General features: G+C 56.1%; 5 protein-coding genes across 5 annotated transcripts; 3 read left to right on the top strand and 2 right to left on the bottom strand.

Annotated features, from left to right (window-relative positions):
* Positions 1-7,550: 7,550 nt before the first annotated feature.
* On the top strand, positions 7,551-8,760 carry CDEST_04908 (uncharacterized protein; the record flags this gene model as incomplete). The annotated part of the gene is made up of 1 exon (XM_062921067.1): positions 7,551-8,760. Exon 1 carries the CDS (start codon positions 8,215-8,217, stop codon positions 8,758-8,760), a length of 546 nt encoding a protein of 181 aa, XP_062777118.1. The 5' UTR covers positions 7,551-8,214.
* A 3,930-nt stretch (positions 8,761-12,690) lies between these two features.
* CDEST_04907 (uncharacterized protein) lies at positions 12,691-13,478 on the top strand. The gene has a single exon (XM_062921066.1). It carries the CDS (start codon positions 12,833-12,835, stop codon positions 13,172-13,174), a length of 342 nt encoding a protein of 113 aa, XP_062777117.1. The 5' UTR covers positions 12,691-12,832; the 3' UTR covers positions 13,175-13,478.
* A 1,128-nt stretch (positions 13,479-14,606) lies between these two features.
* Positions 14,607-15,953, bottom strand: CDEST_04906 (Putative carbohydrate/purine kinase, PfkB, carbohydrate kinase PfkB, ribokinase; the record flags this gene model as incomplete). The annotated part of the gene is made up of 5 exons (XM_062921065.1): positions 14,607-14,817; positions 14,911-15,018; positions 15,085-15,140; positions 15,220-15,838; positions 15,904-15,953. 5 exons carry the CDS (start codon positions 15,951-15,953, stop codon positions 14,607-14,609), a joined length of 1,044 nt encoding a protein of 347 aa, XP_062777116.1.
* Positions 15,954-17,098: 1,145 nt separating this feature from the next.
* CDEST_04905 (uncharacterized protein) lies at positions 17,099-17,755 on the top strand. Its single transcript, XM_062921064.1, has one exon. It carries the CDS (start codon positions 17,259-17,261, stop codon positions 17,592-17,594), a length of 336 nt encoding a protein of 111 aa, XP_062777115.1. The 5' UTR covers positions 17,099-17,258; the 3' UTR covers positions 17,595-17,755.
* A 1-nt stretch (position 17,756) lies between these two features.
* On the bottom strand, positions 17,757-21,669 carry CDEST_04904 (Putative hem peroxidase, carbohydrate-binding WSC, hem peroxidase superfamily). Its single transcript, XM_062921063.1, has 2 exons — positions 19,162-21,669; positions 17,757-19,108 (listed from the first exon to the last, which is right to left on the bottom strand). Exons 1-2 carry the CDS (start codon positions 21,383-21,385, stop codon positions 18,009-18,011), a joined length of 3,324 nt encoding a protein of 1,107 aa, XP_062777114.1. The 5' UTR covers positions 21,386-21,669; the 3' UTR covers positions 17,757-18,008.
* Positions 21,670-24,637: the final 2,968 nt, after the last annotated feature.

Here is a 24,637-nt window from a genome sequence, read left to right as displayed (position 1 = left end):
CACTCGTTGGGCGTCGTCGAGGCCTCAAGGCCCCACCTCTGGCTGAACTGACGGATCGGACGAGAGGGGGCGTCGGGATAGTAGAGGATCCATAGAACCCAACGAGAATCTTTCGCTGCCCCTAGCAATGATACATTGTGTGCACACACTAGGAATGCGTAGCGCAGATGGGGATGCGCATCTTGCTTGCCTTGTATGTTTTTGGTGGTTTCCTCCAGAGTGCCACCTGGCGGGGTATTGATGACATCTGGCTTAGTGCACATGGTGGCTGCGACGGAGTGACGGTCTGACAATGGGAAGAAGGGGATACGGACTCAATTCCCAGACGAATAACCGGCAGGGCCTTGAAGACGAGACAACAGCCCATTACATCTTTGTGCCTCCGCTCGAAGCTAACCAGCAAACACTCACCGAAAGTACTGGCTATCCATCGTGTACCCATACAGATACGAACACTTGAGCGCCCTCTTTCTCTGAACCTCCTCGGTATACATACTAAAGCAGCTGCAGGGAAAGAAAAGAAGGGAGGGAAACAGACAAAAAGGACGGGGGAAAACGAGGTCGCGAAGCACATACCTGTACACTGGGATTTGGTCCCAAGGCGCAAAAGAACTTTAGAGAAAGCACGGAGGTGGCTCCGCTTGGGGGATTGCCCTGACAATTCGGTACGTACCTTACAAGTTGTCGAGAGAACCATGTCCGCTTGTTGGCCCACAGCTTCATGGAGGGTATGGCAAGATGCAGCTCTGTCAGTATCCCAGGCTGGGTGGCCCGGTAGCGAAAGCCCGCCTAGAGGGGACTTTGTCGCAAGACGCGCGAAATCCCCAATCTGATGTCTAGTCCCGTTTTGATCCATCCATCTGTCGGCCGCGACTCCGGCGTCCAGGAGAAGAGATGTGCCCTGTACACCAAGTACATCGGCGGTCGTCGTCGTACGCTACGAAGACGTGTGTGAATGTGCGTCTGGGTGTGCCCTGCGTACCTGGCCATGTTTGACCCTGCTGAGCGGCATCTCAAGGTACGAAACGGAACGTTGATTGTTTGCAGCCATCCTAGGACAGAAATATGGGGGCGTGTGCCAAGACGGTGTCCAAGTATCGAATGACAAGCCGCTTTCCAAAAGGATGGGAGGTGGGACGGATTGAAGCGGATCATAGATCTCACTCAACCGACTATGTTGGTTTGCATTTTTGCCCACACACCCAGGGTCAGAAGGAGTGGATGGGTTTCAACGACAACGACGAGGAGGGTTGAGCATGCCCACACAATATGTGTGAGTTGCAGCTTCGGGTGTAGGGTGGAGGTAGCATGTTATTCTCTTGTCCCTTTGAAGCGGCTTACTTGTGGGTGGAAAGAGGGTAGGCGTCGCATCAATGGGCTGGCGAAGGTTGTGAGAAAGATCTTGGATGCAAAGGGCCAAGGTCCAGGACCGCTAGCCAGAAATGCTGCGCGAGCTGTTCTATCGCGAGGAAACAAGCGTGTTGCGAGGCCGCTGGGCCGGCTGTCTACCAAGTGAGTGGCTGGAGTTGGGCAGTGGGCTGCGGGCTCGCTCGCTCAGACTTTAGACGAGAGGTATCAGTTGTTCTGATGTTGCACCCGCCTGAGTCCTGTGTGGCGTGCAAGCCGAGTCTGACCAAGGCCACGAACCAACCGGGGGCGATGGATGCGCATATCCTAGACAGGAATGTGGCAGCCGTAAACTGCGGTCTCGCACGTACAAGATGGACTGTTGACGATGATGCTTTGTTGGAATCCGGATACGCAGGACTTATCCGCCCCCTCGTTTCGTGGGCCGGTCATATTGTAGGTGGTCATGCAAGCGTAGGCTTGAGTCGTAGACGCCGGTGTCATTTGCCATGGACGAAATTGGGTACACGGGATGATTGACGTATCCGCATCAATGGTTCCGGCCAGTGATATAACGAGGCGGGCAGGCTGCTTCCCTTCCTCCACAGTTGGATCCTATCCATGGATCGAATTCAGTTGAAGGAGGCAGAGAGACGTGGTGGCTGGGCGTCTCTGCAGGCAGGGCGGTCAGGAAATCGATGTGTTGGCGGCGTTTGGGTAAAGTACAGCAGATTGGAATGTGGGATTGCAAAACCTCCAGAATGGATCATGGATGTGGATGGAAGGGTGAGTGAGTTGTGAGTGATGTTCACACGAAAAGCCCAACGACGGTGGATGGGTCGGTCGGTCAGTGGGTGGTAAGGCTTGCTCAGGAAGTATCATCCATGTGTGCGGGGGCGTTGGGTATCTGGTACGCAGACTCCTCCCCGTCGCTGTCCTGGTTGTTGGCTCCCTCGGCTCTAACCAGTCAGCCTGCCTCCAAGCAAGAGTCAGGTGGATAATGAGCCACCGACATCCGCCTATGCGGCAAGTGCGTGCGGATGAGAATGAAATTTATTCTATCCCTGGAGGAAGGAAGGCCCCGACAAATCAATGAAGACTAGTAGAGACAGACAGACAGACAGAGGAAGAAAAAAGGGGGAGGGCTATCTGCAGAGAGGCTGTAAAGGCATAGCGGGGCCGGATACTAACCTTAGGTAGGGAACCTAGCACAGTAAACGAGGCGGAAAGTACTGGGAACCCGACTTTGCGCGGCATTTGAACGAAGAAACAAGTACACGGAACTGGTAAGCCCTCGGTAGCGGACGGGATATGCAATTTGCAAGCAGCAAAATCTGGTCCGCTACAATAATAGCATCGGCCAAATGCCCGACTGCGGCGTGAGGCACAACCAGAGCCCCACCAGGAAGAATTGGAGAGAGACGGACAGGGCGGGAAACAAGCTGGGACAAGGCTCTGATCTCTGAGCAGAAAGGCAGGAAGGAGGTGGACATGAGGGAGGAGGTCCCGGGACCCAGAACCAGAACAGACAAATAGACGAGGGGCTGGTCCGACACCAGATGCGACTGAGAGTCAAGCTGAGGACAGCGAAATTCCACACCACATGTACATGCTTTGATGTTACCTGACTTGTCTAGCGTCTCCTTAGTCCCCATCCAAGCAAAACTTGCGTAGTCACGAAAGTGATGGTGACAGTTTGGTGGCCCCCACATACGGTGACCGGAAGGAAAGGAAAAACCTGAACACAGTTAGGGCGAGGAAGAAAAAATATTCATGACGATCTGTTGCTAGTTTGTCTAACAGGGCAACCAAAGGCCAGCTGCTCCTTGCTGGCGAAGGAGTGGAGTTGGACTCGAGGAGAAAGACAGGGGATGGATGCACCAGACATAGCTTGTTGTCTGAAATTGACCGAGATCCAAATGCGATACTCGAAAGCAACCACAACAACCTTAACAAAATTCTGCTCAGGTGGCGCTCAAGAGTCTACCGGACCAGAGCGCAGGCATACTTCGGCGGGCGGCGCGTAAACAAAAAAGAAAGACGAGGTCCATTACGACACCGTAAGGCAGAGGGAAACCTTCAAGCGTGGAAACCATAGGTACATGGGTATCTAAGTACTTTCGTACCTGGCTGGTGCTTGCTTGCGACCTAATCAGACACATAACACGACACAAGTGGTTGGTTGGTATGTATGGATACTCACAAAGGGGTAGCCTGAGGCATGCCTAAGGTAGGGACGTCGATTGGCCCCATCGTGCCACTCCTCTCCCAAACACGCCCAAACGCCCAAACTCTGCATTGCGGCCTGCGACAGACGACTCGGCTTTCAACTGCTACCGCCTAGCAAAGTGCTCCGTCCACCGCAGTCCAGCTGCATGCATGTCCCTGCCACAAGTGGGGACAATGTCAGCCTTGAGGCAAGCCCGCGATTGGAGCGAATGGACATGCTGAGCAATCAGCGGCCCATCCTGTCTACAGACTGTAATCTCACTTCAGTCCTGGTCCAGGCCCGCCAACGCTACAGCCCATGTTCCAACTTCCAGCGCTCCTCCAGCCCTTGCCCATACCTGTAGTAGGTACCCATCTCACTCCAGCCCACCGGACGGCAGGGGGAGGCGCCGGGCTTCTCCACGAGGGTCATTGCCCCTCTCAGTCTCAAGGAAGGAGCCTGAGAGTGGGATTCCCCTTCTGATGGTGTGGAACATGCTCGATCGACACTGGGCCAATGTCGGTCCAGTGACACTTCGCCATTCACCCCGAGGGCGCCCTGGCTCCTTTCTCTATGTATCCGCACAGGCGAGAGCGAGAGGCAGTGATGGGGGTATGTGACAGCGCCGGTTGCCCTGTAACACACCCCGACTAGATTATCGAGCAGTCTTGACTTGGAGCGGAGTAACAAATCAAAGGCCAAGACCGTTCCACCTCTGCTTCAGCGAACCCTCGGCAGCACCGTCCATCCTTTCAAGGTACCACCCACCAGAGTCGTGTCGACACCTCTCCGCAAACCATGACATTTGCTTCTACAGCACAGCAGAGTGTAGCAGTAAACCTTCCGCCAAAGAGACAACGGCGCACCCAAAAAGAAGCGTTGAACCACCTTTGGGACAAATGCCGATGCTAGGGGAGAAAAAACACCATCTCCGACCAAGCTACGGATACTCTGCAAGTATCCCACAATCGGAGAAGCGCCCACTTGGGGATGGAACCAGCTGTGGACTGTGCAGGAAGGCAACCATGTTTGGCCGAGGTGCCCTGTCACAGCCTCCTGGTTAACACGATAATCACACTATGTTTACCAAGTATCCGTATGGGCACCACAACTGACCAGCGTGCCAGACGGACTGTGGATCAGCGTAACACCGAGAACTGTATCCAGCTTCGAGAAGCTTGGAGTGGGCAAGTGATCCCGGGCATGCCACCAGTACGTGGTGAGGGTCATGCCTTACCCGCAGGAGACGCAATCATGATCATGGTTGTCTGCGATATCGATAGAAGAACGGCGGGCGGTGTCCTCGGCTTGCAAGACGCTAGAGCCAATCTCCACGTCACTTCTTCGCTTTGGGTTGTGGTTACTCACTCACTTGAGATCAGCTTCCGCAGGTTTACCCCCCCCCCCCCCCCCCCCCGCTGTGCCTCAGACCAAAAATCATCAAAGCGCTCGCTTGCTCGCTCGCACGCCCGGGACGGCGCCAGACTCGAAAAGAGTAAAGATTTGAAGTGCTACCTTGGACTAGATCGGCACCCGAGACCCGTCAAACGATGCCGGCCTATTCGCTCATCTCTTTGAAGCCGAACACCCCCGTATATCTGTGTCCTCGGTCAGTGGCATCTGCAGACAGCAGCATCCTTGGTCGCCCCGACCGCCATTGTTTTTGTTTTTTGGCACTTTACGCTCCACCCACCTTCGTCGTCCTTTCAGGGTTTTGGACTTGATCGATCAGGGATGTATTCCACATATTGTACATACCTGTACATCGCTGGCCGGCTGGCTGGACTGGTCCATTTAGTCACTCAGTCGCTCGTTTTGGCTGCAGTACGAATGCACTACCTGTACGTACACGTATACACTTCCACCGAACCAATCTCCTTCTCCGCCAGCCGGCCGCCTGCTGAGAGTTTCGTCGGTCTCACCACCTTAACCCAGCCGGCGGCCTGTCTTCCTTGGTCTTTACTGGATCCAACTCCAGCCTGGATCGCCCGGTAGCTTGCAGTTCTTGTTTGGCTTTCGCTCCGAATCCCGCGCGAGGGTAGCCAAAGGGCCGACGTTCGTGCGTCGTCCGGCAATCCTTGTCCTCAGAAGCCTCCGTCTTCAGCGCAGCCCACGCCCTCTCACACCCTATTTCCCCTTGAAATCAACTATGAGGAGAGGATGCGCTGCCGACATAGTGACGGCGTCCGTCACATTCTCACCATGGTCACACTGACCCTGATCCAGGATGCCTCTTTCCCCATCCCTGCCTGCGACTGGGCTAATTAGGCTGGGGTATTGCATTTCTTCCGACATGATTAACGAAGATGCATATCTGCACCCGTTTGGTCCCTCGTTACTTCGTACGCGCAAATGCGCAGGCTCCCGGCTAGTACAAGGGACTTTCCCCGTCCCTTGACAATGTCTTCCTCAGCAGGCGCTTCTAGCGGCAGCAGCATTCTGCGGACGAGCGAGCTGGAAATATCTATGAATACAGGTACACCATCAATCAGCACGACCAGGGTTGCCTTGACGCCGAGCGGTCCCAGGGAATTCGATTTTCCTCTTGTCCTGCGGCTGCAATTGCTGCAGCGTGGAGTCAGGCTGCACCTGCCCTGCACCTGTGCTTGCACCACCTCTGCCCGCAAAGCTTGGGGCCGCAGCGGTGAATCGGGCCCCTCTGCTTCATTATTTTCATGCACCCATGAACAGTTCAGGCCAGCTAGTCAAGGAGGAGAGGACGGAGAGGCTGCTGCTGCAACACAGGACAGCGTGGCAATCGGCGCACGTGACAATCGTCCTCGTTGTTGCGTTGTGCGCCCGTGTCTCTTTCTGCTCTTCGTTCCGTCTTATTGCCAAGCCAGGCCTGACCACCAAACATGAGTAGTTCACTCGCCTGAGTACCGCAGTACCTATTGTAGGTGCTCTAGGGCTCCAAGTTGTGCCGCTGCACGCCCCCTTTTCCTTCACCTTCTTCGGCGTCTGCGGATCCCTCTCGTCTCTCGGTTGGACTCAATCTCCTCCCTACATCCATCCATCCCATCAGATGGATTTTCCGTACTTCCATAGGTACGCAGCGACGCATGACCGGCTTGACCTAGGAGAATGCCGCAGTGATCATGTCTCGCACCAGCAGCAGCAGCACACCTCCAACCCCTCACGCTTGACAATCAGCTGCTTTATCGCCTCTTTGCGCCCAGCGTGTCCTGACTCCTGACCGGCTTCAGCGGCGCATTCAACCCAGGTCCCGTCTACTAACTAGTACCTGCTTCATCCAATCCAATGTTTCGGTTGACGCTGTGTCTGCGCCGGTGATGCTCGGTTTCGACACCTGCTGGCTCCCTGCCGTTCCATGCGTCGGTATCTGGACTGTTCGTGTTACTTGATGCTCTTGGCCATTCTCGACAAACAGTGACCTGCGCAACACACCAATATCCGACGCTCCGTTAGGATCGGTGCGACTCGGCAATCAATGTCGACCTTGCCAAACCTGCTAACATTGCAAGTATCCTTGTTGCACCCTAAGCTCACTGCCAATTAAGCAATCTCGTATTACTACTGCGACGCTACGCGCAGTCAACAAATGCAGCACTTGTGGAGGCGCAAGGCATCAATGTCGACCATCAAGTCTCGTCACATGGTTGCTATCTCACAATGTTCGACATTTCCTGCGATTTCTTTGGGCGGAACGCACCCACAACAGTCCAATCGCGGTGCTATCGCCTTGCACTGCACCCGGCTCAAGGTCTACAAACAGATCGCCTGCCCCAAGCCGCACAGAAAAGCAGGCAGACAGATGGACTTGTCGCACGCCACGAAAATAGGTCGGCCAGTTGCCCCCAGCCGTATGGCATATCAACCGGCTTCGACGCACACTGCTGCTTGCGGCAGCTTGGCGCCCCATTCACTTCCGTACATTGCTCATAAAACACGTCTTCCCGCCCGCCGGATGCCATTGCTGTTGCTCAGGTGTTGTGTTTGAATCATTCGAATTGCAGGCGTTCCCCCTAGCAGGCAACGTGCCGGCTTTCAAGGGCCCGCCGCAAGCCAACGGTGTAAGCCCGTATCCTTGCATCACCCAACATTGGTGCGGAGATGGCTGATCACTGTGATCAGTGAGGTGTGGCCTTGATCACCCTGATGAACCCCCTCCCTCTATCCCTCCATCTCTCTTTTCCTTGCTTCGGAGTCCTTGTTTCCCTTGAGCCCAACGGTCCATGGGCGTTGACTGAGCATCGGGATCTTTGAAACCTAAGCCACACTCTCCGCCGCTCGCCGCCTTTCACAGCTTGATCTTCGTCAGAAGGGCCTGGAATATAACCCGCCCAGTTTCCGCTAGACAGTTCCAGCCCCTGTACATCCACTTCTGCCCTTTTTCAAGCGGGAGCCAATTCGGCCAAGACTTCATCGACTCATCAACCCACCGAGGGGCGCCCTGCCACTCTCAGAAGCGGACTAAGTACCCGGTCAAGTACCGTGTACTACCAGATGCGCACATTTCTAGACAAGTGGCGGCATGGCTACGTCTCTTGCTCAGCGACTTGTCAATCCGCGTCGATACGGGGGCGGCCTTCTAAACTGCTGTCGACGGAGACACGGACAAACACCCCAATGCCCTTCGCTGCATGCCCCTTACGAAACGAAAATAAGGTGGAGAGACACAGCCTCCACATTGCCGGATGAATAGGAATTCCACGAGCTATGTGTCTGTGAGGCGCCTCAAGAATGGACCCAGGTCCATCCAGTGGTACAGAGATGGCCGAGTAAACAAGTCCTGTCCGCGATGCCATAAGGACGCGTGGCTGGTTGTCAGCTGGCTCCAGTCAATCCTTCCGAAACTAATCAAGGCACGGGTTCGATCGACCAATTTCGCATCCAATGTTGCGGTGCCCATTCGCTGTGTGATCTATTCAATGCAAAAGACGAGTTGCTTGTGTAGTAGGGACCCTTCGTCGCCAGAGCCTACCAGAGACGAGGGCGTGGCTGGACAAAGTTGCACTTACAGGCTGATCAGCCTGCAAGTTCCCTCATGCGACTGCGAGGGCCGCACCACCGAGACAAGGGTACAATCCATACAGGCCTGCCCGACTCGACTGAGTACACCTCGATCGGCTGGTAACCATGTACCGGCCGTGCCGGTCTACGTGGTAAGTATTCGCAGGAAGCTAGTAGCAGAGGTGGTTCCAAGGACCAGTGCGAATCGGACAACCGCTAGCCAACCTTGACCGGCTGATCTCTTCTTCTCAGGAACAGATACTGGTTAACGGACCAGGTTCCAAGTTCCAGTCCCACCCCTACATCCCACTTCTCCCATCTCATCCCCTCGGTATCGCAGTCACAGCGGTTAAGTGCCGCGACACGACATGACGCGACACGACACGCCTTGGGACCTCTCACGGATGAATGTGCTAGCCAAGTGGCAGTCGGCCTCCCTGCCGTCGGTGCAACACCCACGAGTCTAGTGTTGAGTGTGGAGCACTTTCCGAGCGAAGAGAAAGTGGAAGCCGTAATTGGGGTCAAGCCAGCTTCTCAGGCATCTGGGCAGTGCATCACAGGGTGCCTCAATTTCAGGATCAGAAGATTACTCGGGGAGCGAGATCGACAACGCAACGACCGAAGCGTAAACCAAAATGCCGCCGAGAACCGCTGACGTATTCCATGCCGACAAGCCTTTGCGCTTTCCCCCAAGTCCTCGTCACGGCAAGTCCCCGGCGCGTCGTGGTGGTGCTACCTTGAGCCTTTGGAGCTAAATAAGTCAGGGCCCATGCTTGGCCGTTTGTGCTTCTGGACTCTGGAGCGCGTAGGGTGGGTGGTATGGCGTTCCTTGCTTGGGATTCCCTTCCCCAAGAATACCAGAGGCACTGGCCGGGCAAGACCGTGAGGACTTCGATGAAACTGAGGTCTATCGACAAGTACATTCCACATGGAAGGAAGGAAGTCGATGAAAAATACAACCCAATAAAAATAGAAGGGGGACAAACCACTTTAATGCGCATGCTGTCATTCCGGATAGTCAGCAAGGCCAGGGATCTCAGAGGCACAAAGCACCCCTGATGGTCAAGTTGCACTAACGGGGCAGAGGCTAAGAGATGGGAATGAAACATGGTAGGGATAATAGCCTTCTCGAGTTCTTGTCCAGCATGTCAACATCTTGGGACCTCCACCTTTAATCCCTCGAGACTGTCGAGAGTCAACTAGCCCTGGTTGGGATAGCTCCATCCGGTGATCTACCGTTCACGCGCGGGCCACCTAGAGAGCCCCCCCCTGTCGACCGATTCGGGCTTTGTGCATGGATTGGGGCGGGTGACAGAAGCACCTACTAGGAGTATGCATTCGTATGGAGGACTCTCTCGGGACGATGCAACGGGGGGCACGACGACGACATCCTCCACTTGGCTCGACGGTATTTTTTTCGGGCTCAAACTGCTTCAGGCAGCTCACGACGACAAAGGCTGGCGACCGGCAAGATATTCCACGTTGGGCAGTTGGTACTCTCTGTCTGCCCCTTCCGCGTTTCTCTCTCCTAAGGCCTCCACTTGAGAGAGTGTCACGGACTGATAGCAGCAGCCAAGTACGAACACACATGGTGGCCCAGTTTGCTCGCGAAATCCCAAGAGCGTTCAGTACTTGACAGTACGTACTTGCAGAAGTGTAGACGCATGCCGGGAGCGAATGGACCGTCCGCGACACCATGCGGCGGCAAATGTAGTTGCCCGCAACTATGCATCCAACCCGGCCGAATGCGGGAGCCAGCACACACTTGTTCCGAATGCTGGCCATGAATTGGCCATGGATTGTCACGAAGCAAAGGGAGGGGGTCAAACCCCCTGGCCCTGGTCCCGGCCCCAGAGAATTCAACGTGCTGAACTGCCAGGGGGTTAGGTCGGAGATGAGGAGCCCCCCCTGGTCGAGAAAGGGAGACAAGGAGGCAAGGGCATCTACTTAGACAGAAGGGGGTTTTCGGCTGGTGCCACCCACTCTTTAAACCAGTGTCATGGGCCCAACACCTTGCTCGTTTTTAGGTGTGTCGCCGGGGACTGATGGCAATCGAGGCGTTCTTCATTGTGGACAAGCCGGGTGCAGGCATGGCCAAGCTACCGGAGTACCTCCGTCTAGTCTGTCAGTGTCTCAAGGTCCTAGCTCTACATCGTAGACCGTCACATTGAGGATTCCGTCGAGCCCGAGGGGAAAACGAAGTGACGGGGATTTGTAAATGCGGTAGGGGGTCTACGTTACAGGATAACTAACAGGCAGCAGGAGTCGACAAACTAGAAGTGCATGCGTCAAAGGTCGGGCACAGGAACAGACACAGGCAGCGGGTAAGGCCTTTCAAACGCCGGCAAACGACGTGCAAGATATTCTAGCAAGATAGAGTGTCGTCGAGGTTATCTCACGATGCGCCGAAGCATGTTTGTTCCAAGCGATGATGCGGAAGTTGCTGGCACGGTTCCCAGAAACCCGGATCGGAAGGCTGGAGCAAGAACGAGATTGTCTGGGCTTTGGGGCTTTGGGCTGGTGCTCACAGCCAGCAAGTTTGCACTGCAGATCATGCATGACTCGTCGCAGGAAGAAGGCGACGGCCCTTCTGCCAACCGGACATGGATATTCGCGACGGGGTCTTCTTTTCCTTTCTTCTGTTTTTTTCTCCCATTCTTTGGAAGGTGATGGGACGCCGGACTGTAGACGTTGCGGCGGTTGGCGCAAAGTACTCGGTACTTCATTTGAGCACCATTTTTGGGTAGCTTTGGACAAGGCCGGCAGCCATCTTCAAGTATCGGAGACCCCGAACCCCGAGTGGGCGATCGATGGAGCATGGGGCACGGCCTTCTCGCTCAGCGACGACGAGAGGCGAGAAGGGCCCGGGACGGTGTGGCGTGTAAGCGGGAGGGGGGAGGGAGGCAGGGGGTGCTGTTAGAGATCGGCGCAGCATCGATGAAGCACTGGAAAGGCTGATTCCTCGATATGTGTGCCTCGCCCTCTCTGCTATCCACGCGTCGACCACCAAGTGACGCACTAAATATCTCAGTTTCACCCCAAAAGAAAAAAAAACCAACCGGCTGCCGCTGCCGCTAAATGAGCCGTGACCGCTGGCTGCCGCTGCCACCATTACTATTGCTGCTTGATGCTTGCTACCTTGACGATTCGCCCCCCTTGATGATAGGTCACGCCTCTCTTCACTCACCCCCTCCCTTCCAGGAGCGGGCGCACACCTTTTCACTCAGGTACGGGCGACGCCAACGCCAGCAGCGATTGTGGATCCCGCAGCAGAACCCACACTGCTCAGTGCTCACTAACCGTGAGATACGTACCTGGGCAAGCAGTCAGGAAGCTATCCGCTCTTTCGCCCCCACACATTTGCTCTTCCTGACTGCGCAGCCTTATCCTGGTCGACATGATGCCCTTCCGGATGCGACTCGTTCAAATCAGAGACGAACCAGCGAGACGCCGGTAAATCACCAACCCTTGCACCAGAACCAAGCCGCAACGCCAGTACAGGTATGGAGAGTCCATCATCACCACCACCACCACCACTACCGCTACGACTACTACCTGGTACAAGTACCACCAAAGGCGGGGCAGGGCGGCATGCCATGCTATTGACGCTGGGGTATTCGATACACCTGCTGCGCCATTTCCTTGCAGCTGCCCTTAAGTAGCCACGACTAAGGCGACCGACCATCTGCGGGCACCGTTGCATTCCACTCGTTCGGTTTTGCTTTTTTTTTGTCCCCTTTTGCCAAGTGCGACGAGGTTACTCGATGCCCACTCTCCCTCCGTCGCTTGCTGGTCGAAGCAGCCTGCTCGGCTTTTGGCCCTTCGTTTCGATATACCGCGTTACGCTGACGCCCCCTCCCTTACCTCGCTCTCCGTCCTGCAACCTTCATGACCTGCCAAGTTACCATGCACGACGTGCGGAGATGGGGACGGGCGCCGGGCGGTGCCATGCTTCCCCAAGTTAGACCCCAAGAGAGGCGGCGTGCAGTTCTTGCCCTTCCCAGTCACACCCAAGTCTTGGTCTTACCAAGAGTCTTTCGCTCCATATCCAAGCACACTACGGAGTAAGTATCCGTACTACGCCGTCTTACTCCGACCAGGAGACGAGACCTTCGCATTCACATCCCAGCCGAGTTGGGCTCAGCACCGTGTTTCTGAAGCTGCAGCCGCCTGGCCAGCGCTCTCCGAAACCCCCTTCCCCACTGCCGGTTCGTTCAGGGGGGGTGGGGGGTCGCAACTAAGCCACCGAGTGCGGATACAGTGACACGGCACAAACCCGCTCCCTCGTCCACTACAATACCCATGACTGACGAACAGTGTCGGGGACGCTTCACTGCATGCCGTCACTCTGGTCTCGGGCGTTCCATTGTTTTGCCACCAGGCACCGCCCACCGCCTTGACCTTCGGAACTTCAACCGCAATCCATCGACCAACATCAACAGCCTTCCATCCCTTCCAACCTTCAAGGGGGGGCCCTCTACCCTGCAGCACCACTTTCGAATGGTCCACAAACGCTCTCCTGCTGCCCATACGAATCGTCACGCTGTCAATTCTCTCGCCCACTCACCAGCAATCACCATGGGAGACGTCATGGCGTTGAAGTTGAGAAAAGACCGACGAGCAGCATCATGTGTAATCGTCTAGCATCGCTGCTCTGACCCTATCGTACCGGATGCCCGGCGGCTGAGGGGAGCAAACAAATGCGGCACCCTAGGGAGGGGCTTTGTGGATTCCTATCGATATGACTCGCTCTGGCCCAATGGGCTATATCATCAAGACACGAACACAAGTAATCAAGCGTCACACTGACGACCCTTCGGCCTGGTCAGGAAAGTGTACCAAGAACCTACAATGAAAAATTCATGGAGTTACAGAGAAAATGTCGCGACGGCCCCACAGAACATCCAAGGCAGGGAAAAAAAAAAAGAAGCAAGGCGCTTGAATCGCCGAGGGGCAACGACGGTCAGCCCATCTCCGTCCGCCACCATCTCGAGACCTTCAGTCTTGGATGAATCCTCTCTCTCCTCATTTCCACAGACCCATGCCCTCCCTGCAGCCCGGTTGAAGCATCTTTGGAGTCACGCGAAGCTGCAATACCTGCCCCCTTCCCCCCTCTCTTGGTTCGATTTTTATCTGACCGGACAATTTCGCGCTCCATGTCGGGGTGCACAGCTCCTGCTATCGGCTTGCGTACCCATGCTGCCGTTTGATGTGAGGGAACAGAATGAGCAGTCTCCCCCGCTTCACCTGAAGGCAAGGTCAAAGTCGTAGTGATGCAACGCATACACGTTGGTAGACCCGGGTCGCTGATGCGGTCAAGATTCTTGCAATGAGCATTCCGCTGCGTCCCCGTACGCGTCTCGGACCTTTGTGACAAGCGGAACTTCAAAAACTCTCCCTCTTCTTCTACTTCCTTCTCACTGTTTTCCAGGGGGCATGCGCGTGCTACTATCGGCTGCATCAGGCCATATGCAGCCCTGTTCGCCCTCGCGGGCCCCGCGTGAGGTGCGCCATCTTCATGCTGCATCGAAGCACCGGCACGCATCGATGCGGGTTCACTCAACCTGTCACACCCCTCTCGCCCCATCGAGAGCACCGCAACGATGAAGGCACGACACGTTGTGACCGCTGGCGGCAACATGACCCGGCGGGTCAGGATGCTAACTAACTCCAATATCTGCTTGCTGACCGGGCTTGACTTGGTCTACTTCGTAACAGGAGGTTGCCTCCTGACTACAGCGTAGCGTACTTCGTGCTGTACACACCGCCTTTTTCTGCTCCACATAGGGACCCCCTCCAACTCTCCTCTTCTCCCACGGGTTTGCAACAGGCGCGACCGCCGACGGTCGACCCCATCGGCCTGCCCTGGAGCGGACAACTTTCGGACTTCCTCGCCCTTTACTGTCCAGCTCACCTGCTCGCGTGTCGGGTGTCCTCCGAATCCTGGCGATTGTGGGCACTGGCATCAAGCCCACCTTGCCCTGCCCGTTTCTAGTCCACCGGCCGAAGCACTTCTCCTATCCATCCACGGCACCGGGGGGGCAACCCGGAGCGTCCGCCGCGACGAGCTCGAGTCTCAACGGCGCCTGGCCTGATCCGATACGGACGACCCACCGCCAACACGACTTTGCATGTCATTTCCCAGCCCACCGAACCCCTCCCGCTGGACCTTGAGCGTGGCCAGTTCGACTGCGTAGCCCAACTTGTCGGCCGTGTCCCAAGTGTCGGACTGACATATCAGCCCGTAAAGCATGCCTGCCACGAACGTATCTCCCGCACCTACCGAGCTGCAGACGTTTAGTCAGTTGAAAACAGTTCTTGCTGCCGTGGCATGGCATGGCATGGCATGGCCAAAGCACGGCCAAAGGGCGACTTCTCACTCGACAACTTGTATGACCGGCGTGTTCACCGGGCACACAAACAGCTGTTGATCCTTGAGGGTGAGGCACGACGCTCCCTCGGACCCCCAGGTGCTAATTGCCAATGATCTGCCCATCTTGCAATTAGCACACATTAGTTGAAGAGGGGGTGCTCTCTCTCAGTGATCGACTCACGCTTGCGGTAGGCTCTCGCTCCTTAGGCAGGCTTCAGCGGATGTATACCCACAGTCCTGGGAACCGTCAGCAGCGTTCAGTTCAGTGTTCACATCAGTGTTCACGGCCGCCGCTTGCGGCCGTCAAGTGACGCACCTCGGCCCAGCTTTTGGAGTAGAAGACAACCTCCGCCTCGGCGGCGAGCTCTCTCAACCCCGGTCGTCCGGGTTTCTCGACCTCGACGCTGATAGTCACGTCGTCCAGCACCCGCCTCAGCAGGCGAATGCACTTGAGCGTTGTCTCCGGGATCCGCCCCTCGAAATGCCACCATGTACGCCCGCGGCCCTTGAACGCCTCGGCGACGCGCAGGAACTCGTCGGCCGTCATCTCGGGCAGACTATTGTGGTTGACGATGGTCCGGGTGCCCGCCGCCTCGCTGCGGAGGATGTAGCTGCTCGCTGGCGCCTGGTGGCCCTCGCGGAAGAGACAGTGATCGAAGCTGACTGCCGGCGGGACGTCGTCCTCGTCCTTAGGCTGCGAGGCGTCCCCGGTTGTAGGACAGAGCGAGGCAACGATCTGGGCTGTTGCATGCGATTGACGTTCCGGCAAAGGAGAGACGAGATGCATTCGCAGGGGCCTCGAGGGGGGAGACTTGGGCGGATCCTCGGCAATGAGCTGCTGGAGGACTTCGACCGTGTTGGGGCAGTTGCCTCCCCGGCGGACACGCAGGCTCGATGCTCGTAACTTTGAGTCTTCTTCAGGGAAGTGAGGAACGCTAGCGCGGTTAGTTAGTCTCAAGGACTTGCAAGGAGACGAGGGGGGGGGCGGGAGCTGTCATGCCTCATGACCGTGTCGACGTAGCACGCTCCAACGAGTATGAGGTGGTCCATTCCGGACGCCATCATGTATGGCTCGTCCGAGATGTGTGAGATGCCCCAGGCGACTCGTTAGAAGGTGGGGTTGCCGGCCACTTCCGCGATTATCCTCTGCCGGTGTGGAAGACAACCTCCGTTGATGGACGGCAGGCCGAAGTGGTCACGAGTGCGATAAAGTACCCCTTGGTTCTACGCACTCTCTGAATCGTGAGAAACGGTACTACCACCAATGGTGGTTAGGTGTTGGGGCAATGTGGTCGCGCGCGCGCGCGTGTGCTCAAACGTCGTTGGCGTTTTCCATCCCCCTCTGGTACGCGGGATATCGGCGTATTGTTTCGCCGCGCTCTGCCAAACGATGTTGCGTCGACGTCCGGATACCTTTAAAGAAGGATGGTCGACGCACTTTAACATCGGTATCAGTTGGATGACATTGAGGGGCTCGAGGTGCTTCATTGGTTTGTCCTGGCTCGCATGACGCGCGCGATACGCCAAGCAGCACCTTGAATATCATGAGTGCGGCGTCAGGACGCCGCCGCCAACGCTGCGTCCCTAGCTTACTCGGGGATGGCCCTCGTAGACAGATTTGGCGTGGTAAGTGGCCCCCCTTGTCCTCAGCTCTGGGCGGGAATATTCGTCGGTGTTTTCGGGACACGGCTCGACGACGTTCTCGCCGTCGTCATTCGCTATCAACACTCGCCCACGGCCATTCCTTTCCGATTTCCCCGGTGGCTGCTATTCTTGGACGATGAGCCCAACTCTCGTGAAGGTCGATCACGTCCTCGCCACGCCGCTGGCTGGTGGTCAACCTGATTTTTGTGCTTTCTTGGTCGGGGGCATCATGTGATGTACGCGGATGTAGAGTCCTGCTGGTGTTCACGACCTAGAGGGCGCGTCCTGTTATACGACATGCAGCACTTGGCACTGACATCCGTCGTCGTGGCGAAGCAAGAGATCCTTTTCGCACACCCACGATCCATCCTTATGCAGGGAATCGCCGTACCTGGTTGGTTCCATCCATCTCAGTTATTCGAGCGTTATATGGTCATTCGACGGCTCAGCAGCGTCGGACCTCCCCCCCCCCCCCCAGGTTCTCCTGTTCCCACGAGCCCCCCTACGGGCAAGTCATTGCCTCCCAGTCTTCCTTCAATGGGATCGATCCCCTTTCTTCCTTGCGCCTTTGCCGTTTCCGATGCGTGCTCATGGCCTCGTATGCCTTTTCTCTCTTCCTTCTCGCGTCCGGTTGTTGTCGTTCGTATATCCTAGGCGATCGGGACAGCGGGCCGAGGGTTGTGAGCCTGCGCTGAAGAGCCCCTTTCCGAAATGGAGCCGGACGTCACGCCTCCTGGTGAAGGCAGCGTCGGATTCCCCGTCCGTGGACTCGGACGATGGAGAGACCAGAGGGCCTCTCGGACAGTTTGGACACCTGTGAGCTTCATCACCGTCGGAGACCGGCGGGACGGGCCCCGGGGGCTATTTCATATTTCCGTTCCCAAGGAATGCCGATGGCCGGCTTCTGGCTGGTGTACCATGTTGAAGACATGGTTTGACGAGGTATGGGTCAAATGGGTTGGTCACTATTGTCATTTTCATCCAGGTAGGCACAGCCATCGCGCATACTGCCACTATGCAATACGATCCATGGGACTGCTGCAATAACGGGCTGCAGTCCTTATACATTGCTCCATGCCAGGACCCTCCTCCTCTTCCTCCTTCTTCTTCTTCTTTAACTAGAGAGACACAGAGTGTCGTCTGTCGCGAGTCGTTAGACCACACTTAACACCGTCAGCCGGCTGCGTCCCGGCTCTGTAATTCGTGCCTGTTAAATTGCACATGACGGGTGTCTGTATCATTCTGGCAAAACACTCCATCCGCCTGTCTACAAAAGTGTGTTCATTAATGTTAAATATATGAAAGAAAATGGCTGGACATATGTAAAGCCAAATAGGTATCATCATGGATGTCTCTGATCATTTCCAATAGTGGCCTGGGTCGGCTACAGTACCCCTCCTTGCCGTATGCTCAGAAAATTCCGAGTCTTCGAATCCCAACTCCTTTCCGGCCTTCAATCCGTCACTTCTTATACACCGATAGGCGATTGCCATTACCGCAATACTCGGTGGTCGATCCTGTGCAAATCATGCTGCAGTCGCTCGCCGGCGCTTCGAGGGAGGTCACAGGCAGCGTGTTGCCACAGTAGCATTCGCCGCCGTATTCTGTACCGAAGTAGCTGTAGCCGTCACAGAACGCCGCACACGCTTCGTTTGTCATTTTATCCGAGGCAGTGGCCTTCGCGTCCAGGGCACGTCCGCCCTGCGCGGGTTCCGTACGGCAGCCAAGGAACTTGTACGCTCCAGCGGTGGCCGGCTGGGTGGGATCGGTCACTTGTTTGTCGGATCGGTACAAGGTCAGCCTATTGCCTCCGCCGCAGTATTCGTACTGGTTGCCGCTGCAGGTCATGCCGCAGTCGGCCAGGGGGGCCTCTGCACTGGACGGGGCGAGGGAGTTGCCGCAGAAGCATTCGCTGCTGTATTCAGTTCCAAAGTATTTGTAGTCTGAACAGTAGGATGCGCAGTACTCCAGTGTCATGTTGTCTCCGGAAGCGTAGTTCTTTTGGCTCAATGCACGCACGCCGTTGCCTTCTGTCCAACAGCCCACCAAGGTGTAAGGAGAAACGGTGGGCTTGTGAGCCAGCGTGGGGACGGTGCTCGTCGAACTTGAGGTCCTGGTGCTGGAAGGCACAATGCTGGACGACGATGGGGCCGAGGAAGTAGTGGGTGAGCTCGTGGTTAAGCTGCTAGAAGGCTCGGCGTGGCTACTTGATGATTCAGAAGCCGCAGAGGTGAAATGCGGCAATGAGCTGGTAGATGAGGTGGTGGTGACGACTTCAGAAGGGTGCTCCGACGAGCTCGAGAGATGCGATGAGCCGGTTGTTGGTGCTGTAGAGGTTGAAGACTGCGTCTCTGCCTGGGCACTGAAAGAGGTCACAGAGCTAGATGTGGGTGTCGCGGACGACGTCGACGTGACAGCGGTAGAAGAAGAGCTGCTTACTTTGAAGAGCTCGAGACGGTTGCCGTCGCCGCAGTACTGGTACGGGTTGCCGGCGCACTTCATGTTGCACTCGCTGAGAGGAGCGGCCTTACTGGTAGCCTGCAGTTCGTTGCCACAGTAACCTGTAAATAGCATTAGTCTTTACCTTATAACGAGAGCATCGGGTTGCACTCACATTCGCGACCATACTCGGTGCCAAAGAAGGTGTAGTCGGAGCAGAATGCGGCACACTTCTCGAGCGTCATGTCGTCGCCAGCGGTCTGAGCAGCCTGTAGAGCACGGCCACCATCGGCCTCTGTGTGGCAGCCCATGAACGAATACTTGCCGACGGTGTTGATATGGGCAAGAGTTGCTGTCGGCGCCGGCGTCGAGCTGCTACTGCGAGTGGCCGTGGTCGAGTACAGCTCGATACGGTTGCCAGCTCCGCAGTACTGCGTCGAATCGCCGGAGCATTGCATGCTGCAGTCGCTCAAAGGAGCCGAAGTGGTAGAGGCAGCCAAGGAGTTGCCACAGTAGCATTCGCGCCCATACTCGGTACCCCAGTAGTCGAATCCGGTGCAGTTCGCCATGCAACTGTCCAGCGTCATGCCGTCGTAAGCGAAGGCGGCGCCGGTGAGGGCGCGGCCACCAGAGGCCTCGGTCCAGCAGGAAACGAGCTTGTACCCACCCATAGTCTCCCGATGATGGAGAGTGACGGTGGGAACAGTGCTGGATGTGCGAGAGGCTGACGAGGTCGTCGGTGTTGCGGTAGAGGAAACGGCGACGCCGTTGCAAGTGCCGGATCCTCCCGACCACGCTGCGCAGGTGCCTCCGATGGGGTCGGCCTTCTTGAAAGAGTCGACCAAGGCGGAGGCGCCTTCTCCACTGATGAATTCCATGGTCGACTCGAAGCTGAGACCGCCGGGGATATTGGTGGTGACGGTGAAGAAAGTGTAGCTGCCTCGACAGTCCCCCTTGACCATGTCGATGGTCATCTTGCTCAATAGGGGCACAACACTGTTCGTGCGCTTCGTCTTGTATGAGATCTCCACCCTCACCGGAAGGGATGCTCGGTCATTGCGGACTGCAGCGACAAAGGTGGCGTCACCAGTCGTCTGCAGGAGGCAGCTCTGGGGCTGTTGGAGAAAGATGCCATCCTGCAAGGGGTACCCGTTGCCGTTGTTGTTGAAAAGAGTGCTCGAGCCGTCATTCTTGTTGATGGTGATGGTGAAAGAGGAGATACCCGTGCTGACGGGAAAGGTCTGAGTAATTGGAAACCAGGCGAAGTTGTCTTCCAGGCCTCGGGAAATGCCTAGGACCGAGAGCGTGAAGACGCAATTGCCGGATCCGCAGGTAGAGCTCCCGTCCCTGGTCTTGTAGTTTACTGTCAGGCCCGCAATGTCACCCAGCGGTATGTCGGTCGTTCGAACGCGGATGTATCCCTTGAGCTGCATGGTGGAAGGAGAGGCAAGGGAGAGCTGGAGCTCGACCGGCTTGACCGTATAGGGCTTGATAGCATCGCTGAGGGCGACGCCAGACGGCACGGTGTCGATCATCTTCTCGAACATCGTTTTGCAAACGGATTTGAAGACAGCGTTATCGGCCATGGCACGCATCGTCGCATTATCCGAGTTAAAAACCTTGAAGTCAGAATTCATATTTCGGGCGGTGCCTATGGTGAAGACGAGCGGATTCGTGGTGGTGCCGTCGAGATACTCGGTAACGATCTTGCTGTCGAAAACGCCGGCTGTCGTGTCCATAGGTGCCATGCCGTTCGCAAAAGTGCCGACGGGGACGATGGTTGGATTCTCAGCCGAATGCACACCGCCAATGGTGTGACCGCAGGCCGTCACCTGGACCATCTCCTGGGGCGTGAACCCCATGCGGTCAAACTGTGTCCGGAAGATGGAAATGGCGTTACCGGGCTGCGGCACGCCGATGGCGCCTCTCACGGCCGCATCGATGCGACCAGAACGCAAGGCGATCGATGGGCCGCCGCAGGACAGCACAGAGGTGTACACTCCGAGGGCGATCAGATCCGACATACTGCTCTTGCGGGTCAGGTAGGGCGCAAAGAAGGTCAACGAAGACGCGAAGGCAGGGCCGGTATTCTCTCCGGTGGACGTAGTTGCCAGCTCATACTGAATAGACGCATCCAAGCCTCCTACGCCTGCGCCCTTGTTGGCGGGCGCCATGTCGTGAAAGGCGGTTCTCAGCCATTCGGCAGCAGTTTGACGGCCTGTGCCGGATATTCCCTTGTTGCAAGGAAAGACTGAGTCGGCAAACTTTCGTGATCTGGCGTTGAACGTCTGATACATGATCTCCTCCAGCTCGTCGACATCTGAAGGCCAAGTCGGATCGGCCTGGACCTGGCATGCCAGGCCCAGGAGGCTGAGAAATAGAGAAGGGTTCACCCTCATGATGGCGGTATACTATACCTCAGCGTCGACGATCGACAATGTAGAAAGATCACAAGACAGGAAGGATACAGAATTACAGAGTGCAAGCGAGGGACTAGGCCGTCCAGATCAACGGATCGGCCGGTGAATTATGGCACCTATAAGGCAGAAGAGAGTGGAAGGGTCGCAACGGAAGAGAAGGAGGCGGGCGAGGTGGGAAGGAGAGAGGAGACGGCCGCTGGCCGTTAGATATGAGAGACACACAACGGTACGGTGCCTGGAAACCCAGACTGCGAGAAGCCGGCTAAACAAAGGAACTCGGCGGTCCCATGTGGCGGCAGCTTTACGCCAACGCGTGGGAGGGAGGAGATCAGGCAAGCATAGCGGAACCGTGGCGACAACGAGGCACTGACCGCGTGGAATAGCGGCAGGACGGGTGATCTAGGCAATCTGGGCAGGTCTGGGCTGAGATGAGAAGCCTCCATGGCCGGCAAGGATAGCAGTCCCCATCGTCCGAGGGCGACTAGTGGTCGAAAGTGATGGATGGGCCATCGTGGGTGTGAGTGAGTGAGAGGTAAGAGTGAGAGTCTTCGTATTTTTGGCAAAGCCAGCCCAGGATTGCCAGGACCCTTCCTTCCCTTTTCAAGTTAGTGTAGCGCTCTCATTGGACCTGAGAAGACACAAACAGCAATCTGACTGCACTGATTGGCCTCGGGCATTTGTGGCTGCTGTCGGTGCCAGCCGCAATGTGGGAGGAACCAGGGGTGCCGGCCCCCTGCCCCTGAGCGATGCTTACTGCTTACCTGCCTCGATTAACCTTACTTGGGTTGGTTCATGATACCGTCGAGATCCGCTAGCGGTGAGATGGCACAATGGCGCGTGAAGCAATAGATTGCATTCCGGCATCTGGGGGGGCTGCAGACTCATGCAGCCGTGGGAATCACATCCAATCCGTTGGCGCCTTTGCAATGGAAAGGGACCCTCGGTACTTGTTCTTGGGCCGAGTCAACAGATAACGTCAAGAAGGCCACCCTGACTTCTGCCTCTCGAGTCTGGATCGGGAACCTGGTGTGGTGCCCGACTTGGGCCGAATTGCCTTTCCCTTGTCTTGCCGACCGCAAACTATTGATGCCATGTCAACAATGGCGCATCAGCTGACGCATATACATGCATCCACTTCCCATCGCCTTGCAGCTTGCGTAATGCTCTCGCGACGTTGGCCTTGCCGATTCCTCCTATCCGATGGAGAAGCGTCTCTGGTAAGAGGAAGATGGGGACACGGACGCCTCCGTCTACGGCACCACGGCAAACCCGGCTCCAACGGCATATCGATGCCCAACATGGTGACGGTTTCTGAAATCCAACGGAGTGTCTCCGGGCCTACTTTGCGCGTTCAAAGCGGCGTGCCTCTTTGGCAACAACAGTCCAATATGCATATTTGTGTTTTCAAGTTGGCGTGTACAAATTCGCCCGGGTAGCGAGGCACTGACTGCATATCGTCACAAGATAACAGTCTCGAGCTTGAGTTGTCGACACTCGCCTTATCGCCCTGTCAGTCGTTCCATTCAATGCTCCCCACCCGCTGTCATCACACCACACGATACCTTTGCCAAGCCGTCCTTGCAGTGTCAGCTATCGACCGACCCTTTGCCCCCACTCGTAGTCAGTCTGGAATTGGACAAAGCTGAAAGGAACACTCGCTGTACTCGCATGGACGGGGCTTCTGTCAGAAGAGCAGTGTGTTGAAGCAATAGCCAAATTGCAAAAGGGGACGCCGCCGCAATTGTCAAGGCGGCCAAGTGTGGCTTTGCTAGCGGAAGCGAACTATCGTTTCCCCATCGCATTAGGGGGAAGTTGACAAAAGAAGTGCTAGACTTGCGTCTTGCCCATTAAACCATGCAAAAGCTACGGAGAGACCTACCTTGATCCCAATTCCCGGGCACGTGATGTCCAACTCGTTGCCAGTCATGAATGCTCCTCCAGACCGTACCCGTACAGCGGCAAGACAAGACAAAGAACACTCCCCAGCCGGAAACAAACGTTCTACACAGCCCAACGGCGTGGGCGAGGAATTTACGGCAAGGCTAAACAAAAACAACCCATGAGAAACAACTTGCCGCTGCCATGGACACAAACACGGTCGAGCGTCGCTGCCAAGACGCGCTAGAAACCCGCCATCCGTACAAAATCGAAAACTCTTCGTTCCAGAGTCGCACGTTGTACGCTGGCTGGTCAGCATGCGGGTTGTTGCGGTACGAGTTGTTTCCCGAATGTTGTGGTCCAGAAGAGGCACCATGAGCTTGTACTATGTTACAGGGCGCTTAGATCTGGATTGGCAGCATTTTTAGGTCCGGCACGCCGGTATCTACCGACCCCATAGAATTGGCTTCGGCAGGGCACCGGGGACCGAGACATTGTGTCCGTTTGGGTGAATGCGGGGCCGGCTCGTTGCCTATCATCCTCCAATTATCCCCCACTGAAGCCAGAGCGCTACCAACCCTTGGAGGATATCCCATATCAGGGGCTGAGCATCCGCAACACGGAATTTTTAGAATAATTCGGCTTCAGTAGGAACCGGAAATCGGTACTCGACACCGGCCAGCAGCCTTATTTCCCAGGTCGTGTAATTCTGAGTAGCGAAAAGAAACACCGCTATTTGTTTGTCGGTTTTGGTGGCTTCCGCGAACACCGATCACTTCCTGACTGCGTCTAAATGCTACGGTGTTTTCTGTAAAATAAAATACCCAAGCTCAACCAAGCTTGGGTATAATCCTCTGTAGTGCCTAGATATTCGGAAACCAGGACCCGGTTTCCTATTCGCCCTCTCCATGCATTGAGTTCTGTACCTTTTCCTGGCGAAACCATCCGATCATCGACTGTTGCCAAGCGCTTTGATGGTTCTCGACGATTCCGGCAGACAAAAGGTTGAAGCAGGCAATGTCGTGGTGTGCCTGGTTTGGAAGTCTGCTATTGGATGTCCTCTTGGCTATGTGCACATGAATCCAACCAGCTTAAACCCATTTCTAGGCCCTTCACTGACAGGACAGCTTCAGATTCTGCCCATGGCCTGTTCCGAGGAAGCCTTGAAATTCCCAGGAGGAAACACTTGGCTGAGGGGCGGCACAAGACCCATCAAAACATCTGAGCGAAACCCGACGGCGAGAAGTGTACTAGGTTGCAGTTTTACTATCTCATCGCTTTCACAAGCAGGACGGACCTTGCAACTGGGCGGTGGCCCGCCAATCATCTCAATGGCGGAGGGGTCCTGAATCT

Source organism: Colletotrichum destructivum, chromosome 3 (genome assembly GCF_034447905.1).
Source record: "Colletotrichum destructivum chromosome 3, complete sequence".
NCBI lineage: Eukaryota > Fungi > Ascomycota > Sordariomycetes > Glomerellales > Glomerellaceae > Colletotrichum > Colletotrichum destructivum.
This window is presented reverse-complemented; position numbering and strand designations above follow the sequence as displayed.

Excerpts from the sequence above, each read along its gene's own strand:
- CDEST_04907 (XM_062921066.1), top strand. The coding sequence starts at position 12,833 with ATGACTGACGAACAGTGTCGGGGACGCTTCACTGCATGCCGTCACTCT.
- CDEST_04905 (XM_062921064.1), top strand. The coding sequence starts at position 17,259 with ATGGAGCCGGACGTCACGCCTCCTGGTGAAGGCAGCGTCGGATTCCCC.
- CDEST_04904 (XM_062921063.1), bottom strand. The coding sequence starts at position 21,385 with ATGAGGGTGAACCCTTCTCTATTTCTCAGCCTCCTGGGCCTGGCATGC. Across the intron at positions 19,109-19,161 it reads CACCGAGTATGGTCGCGAAT|GTTACTGTGGCAACGAACTG; the intron begins GTGAGTGCAACC and ends TGCTATTTACAG.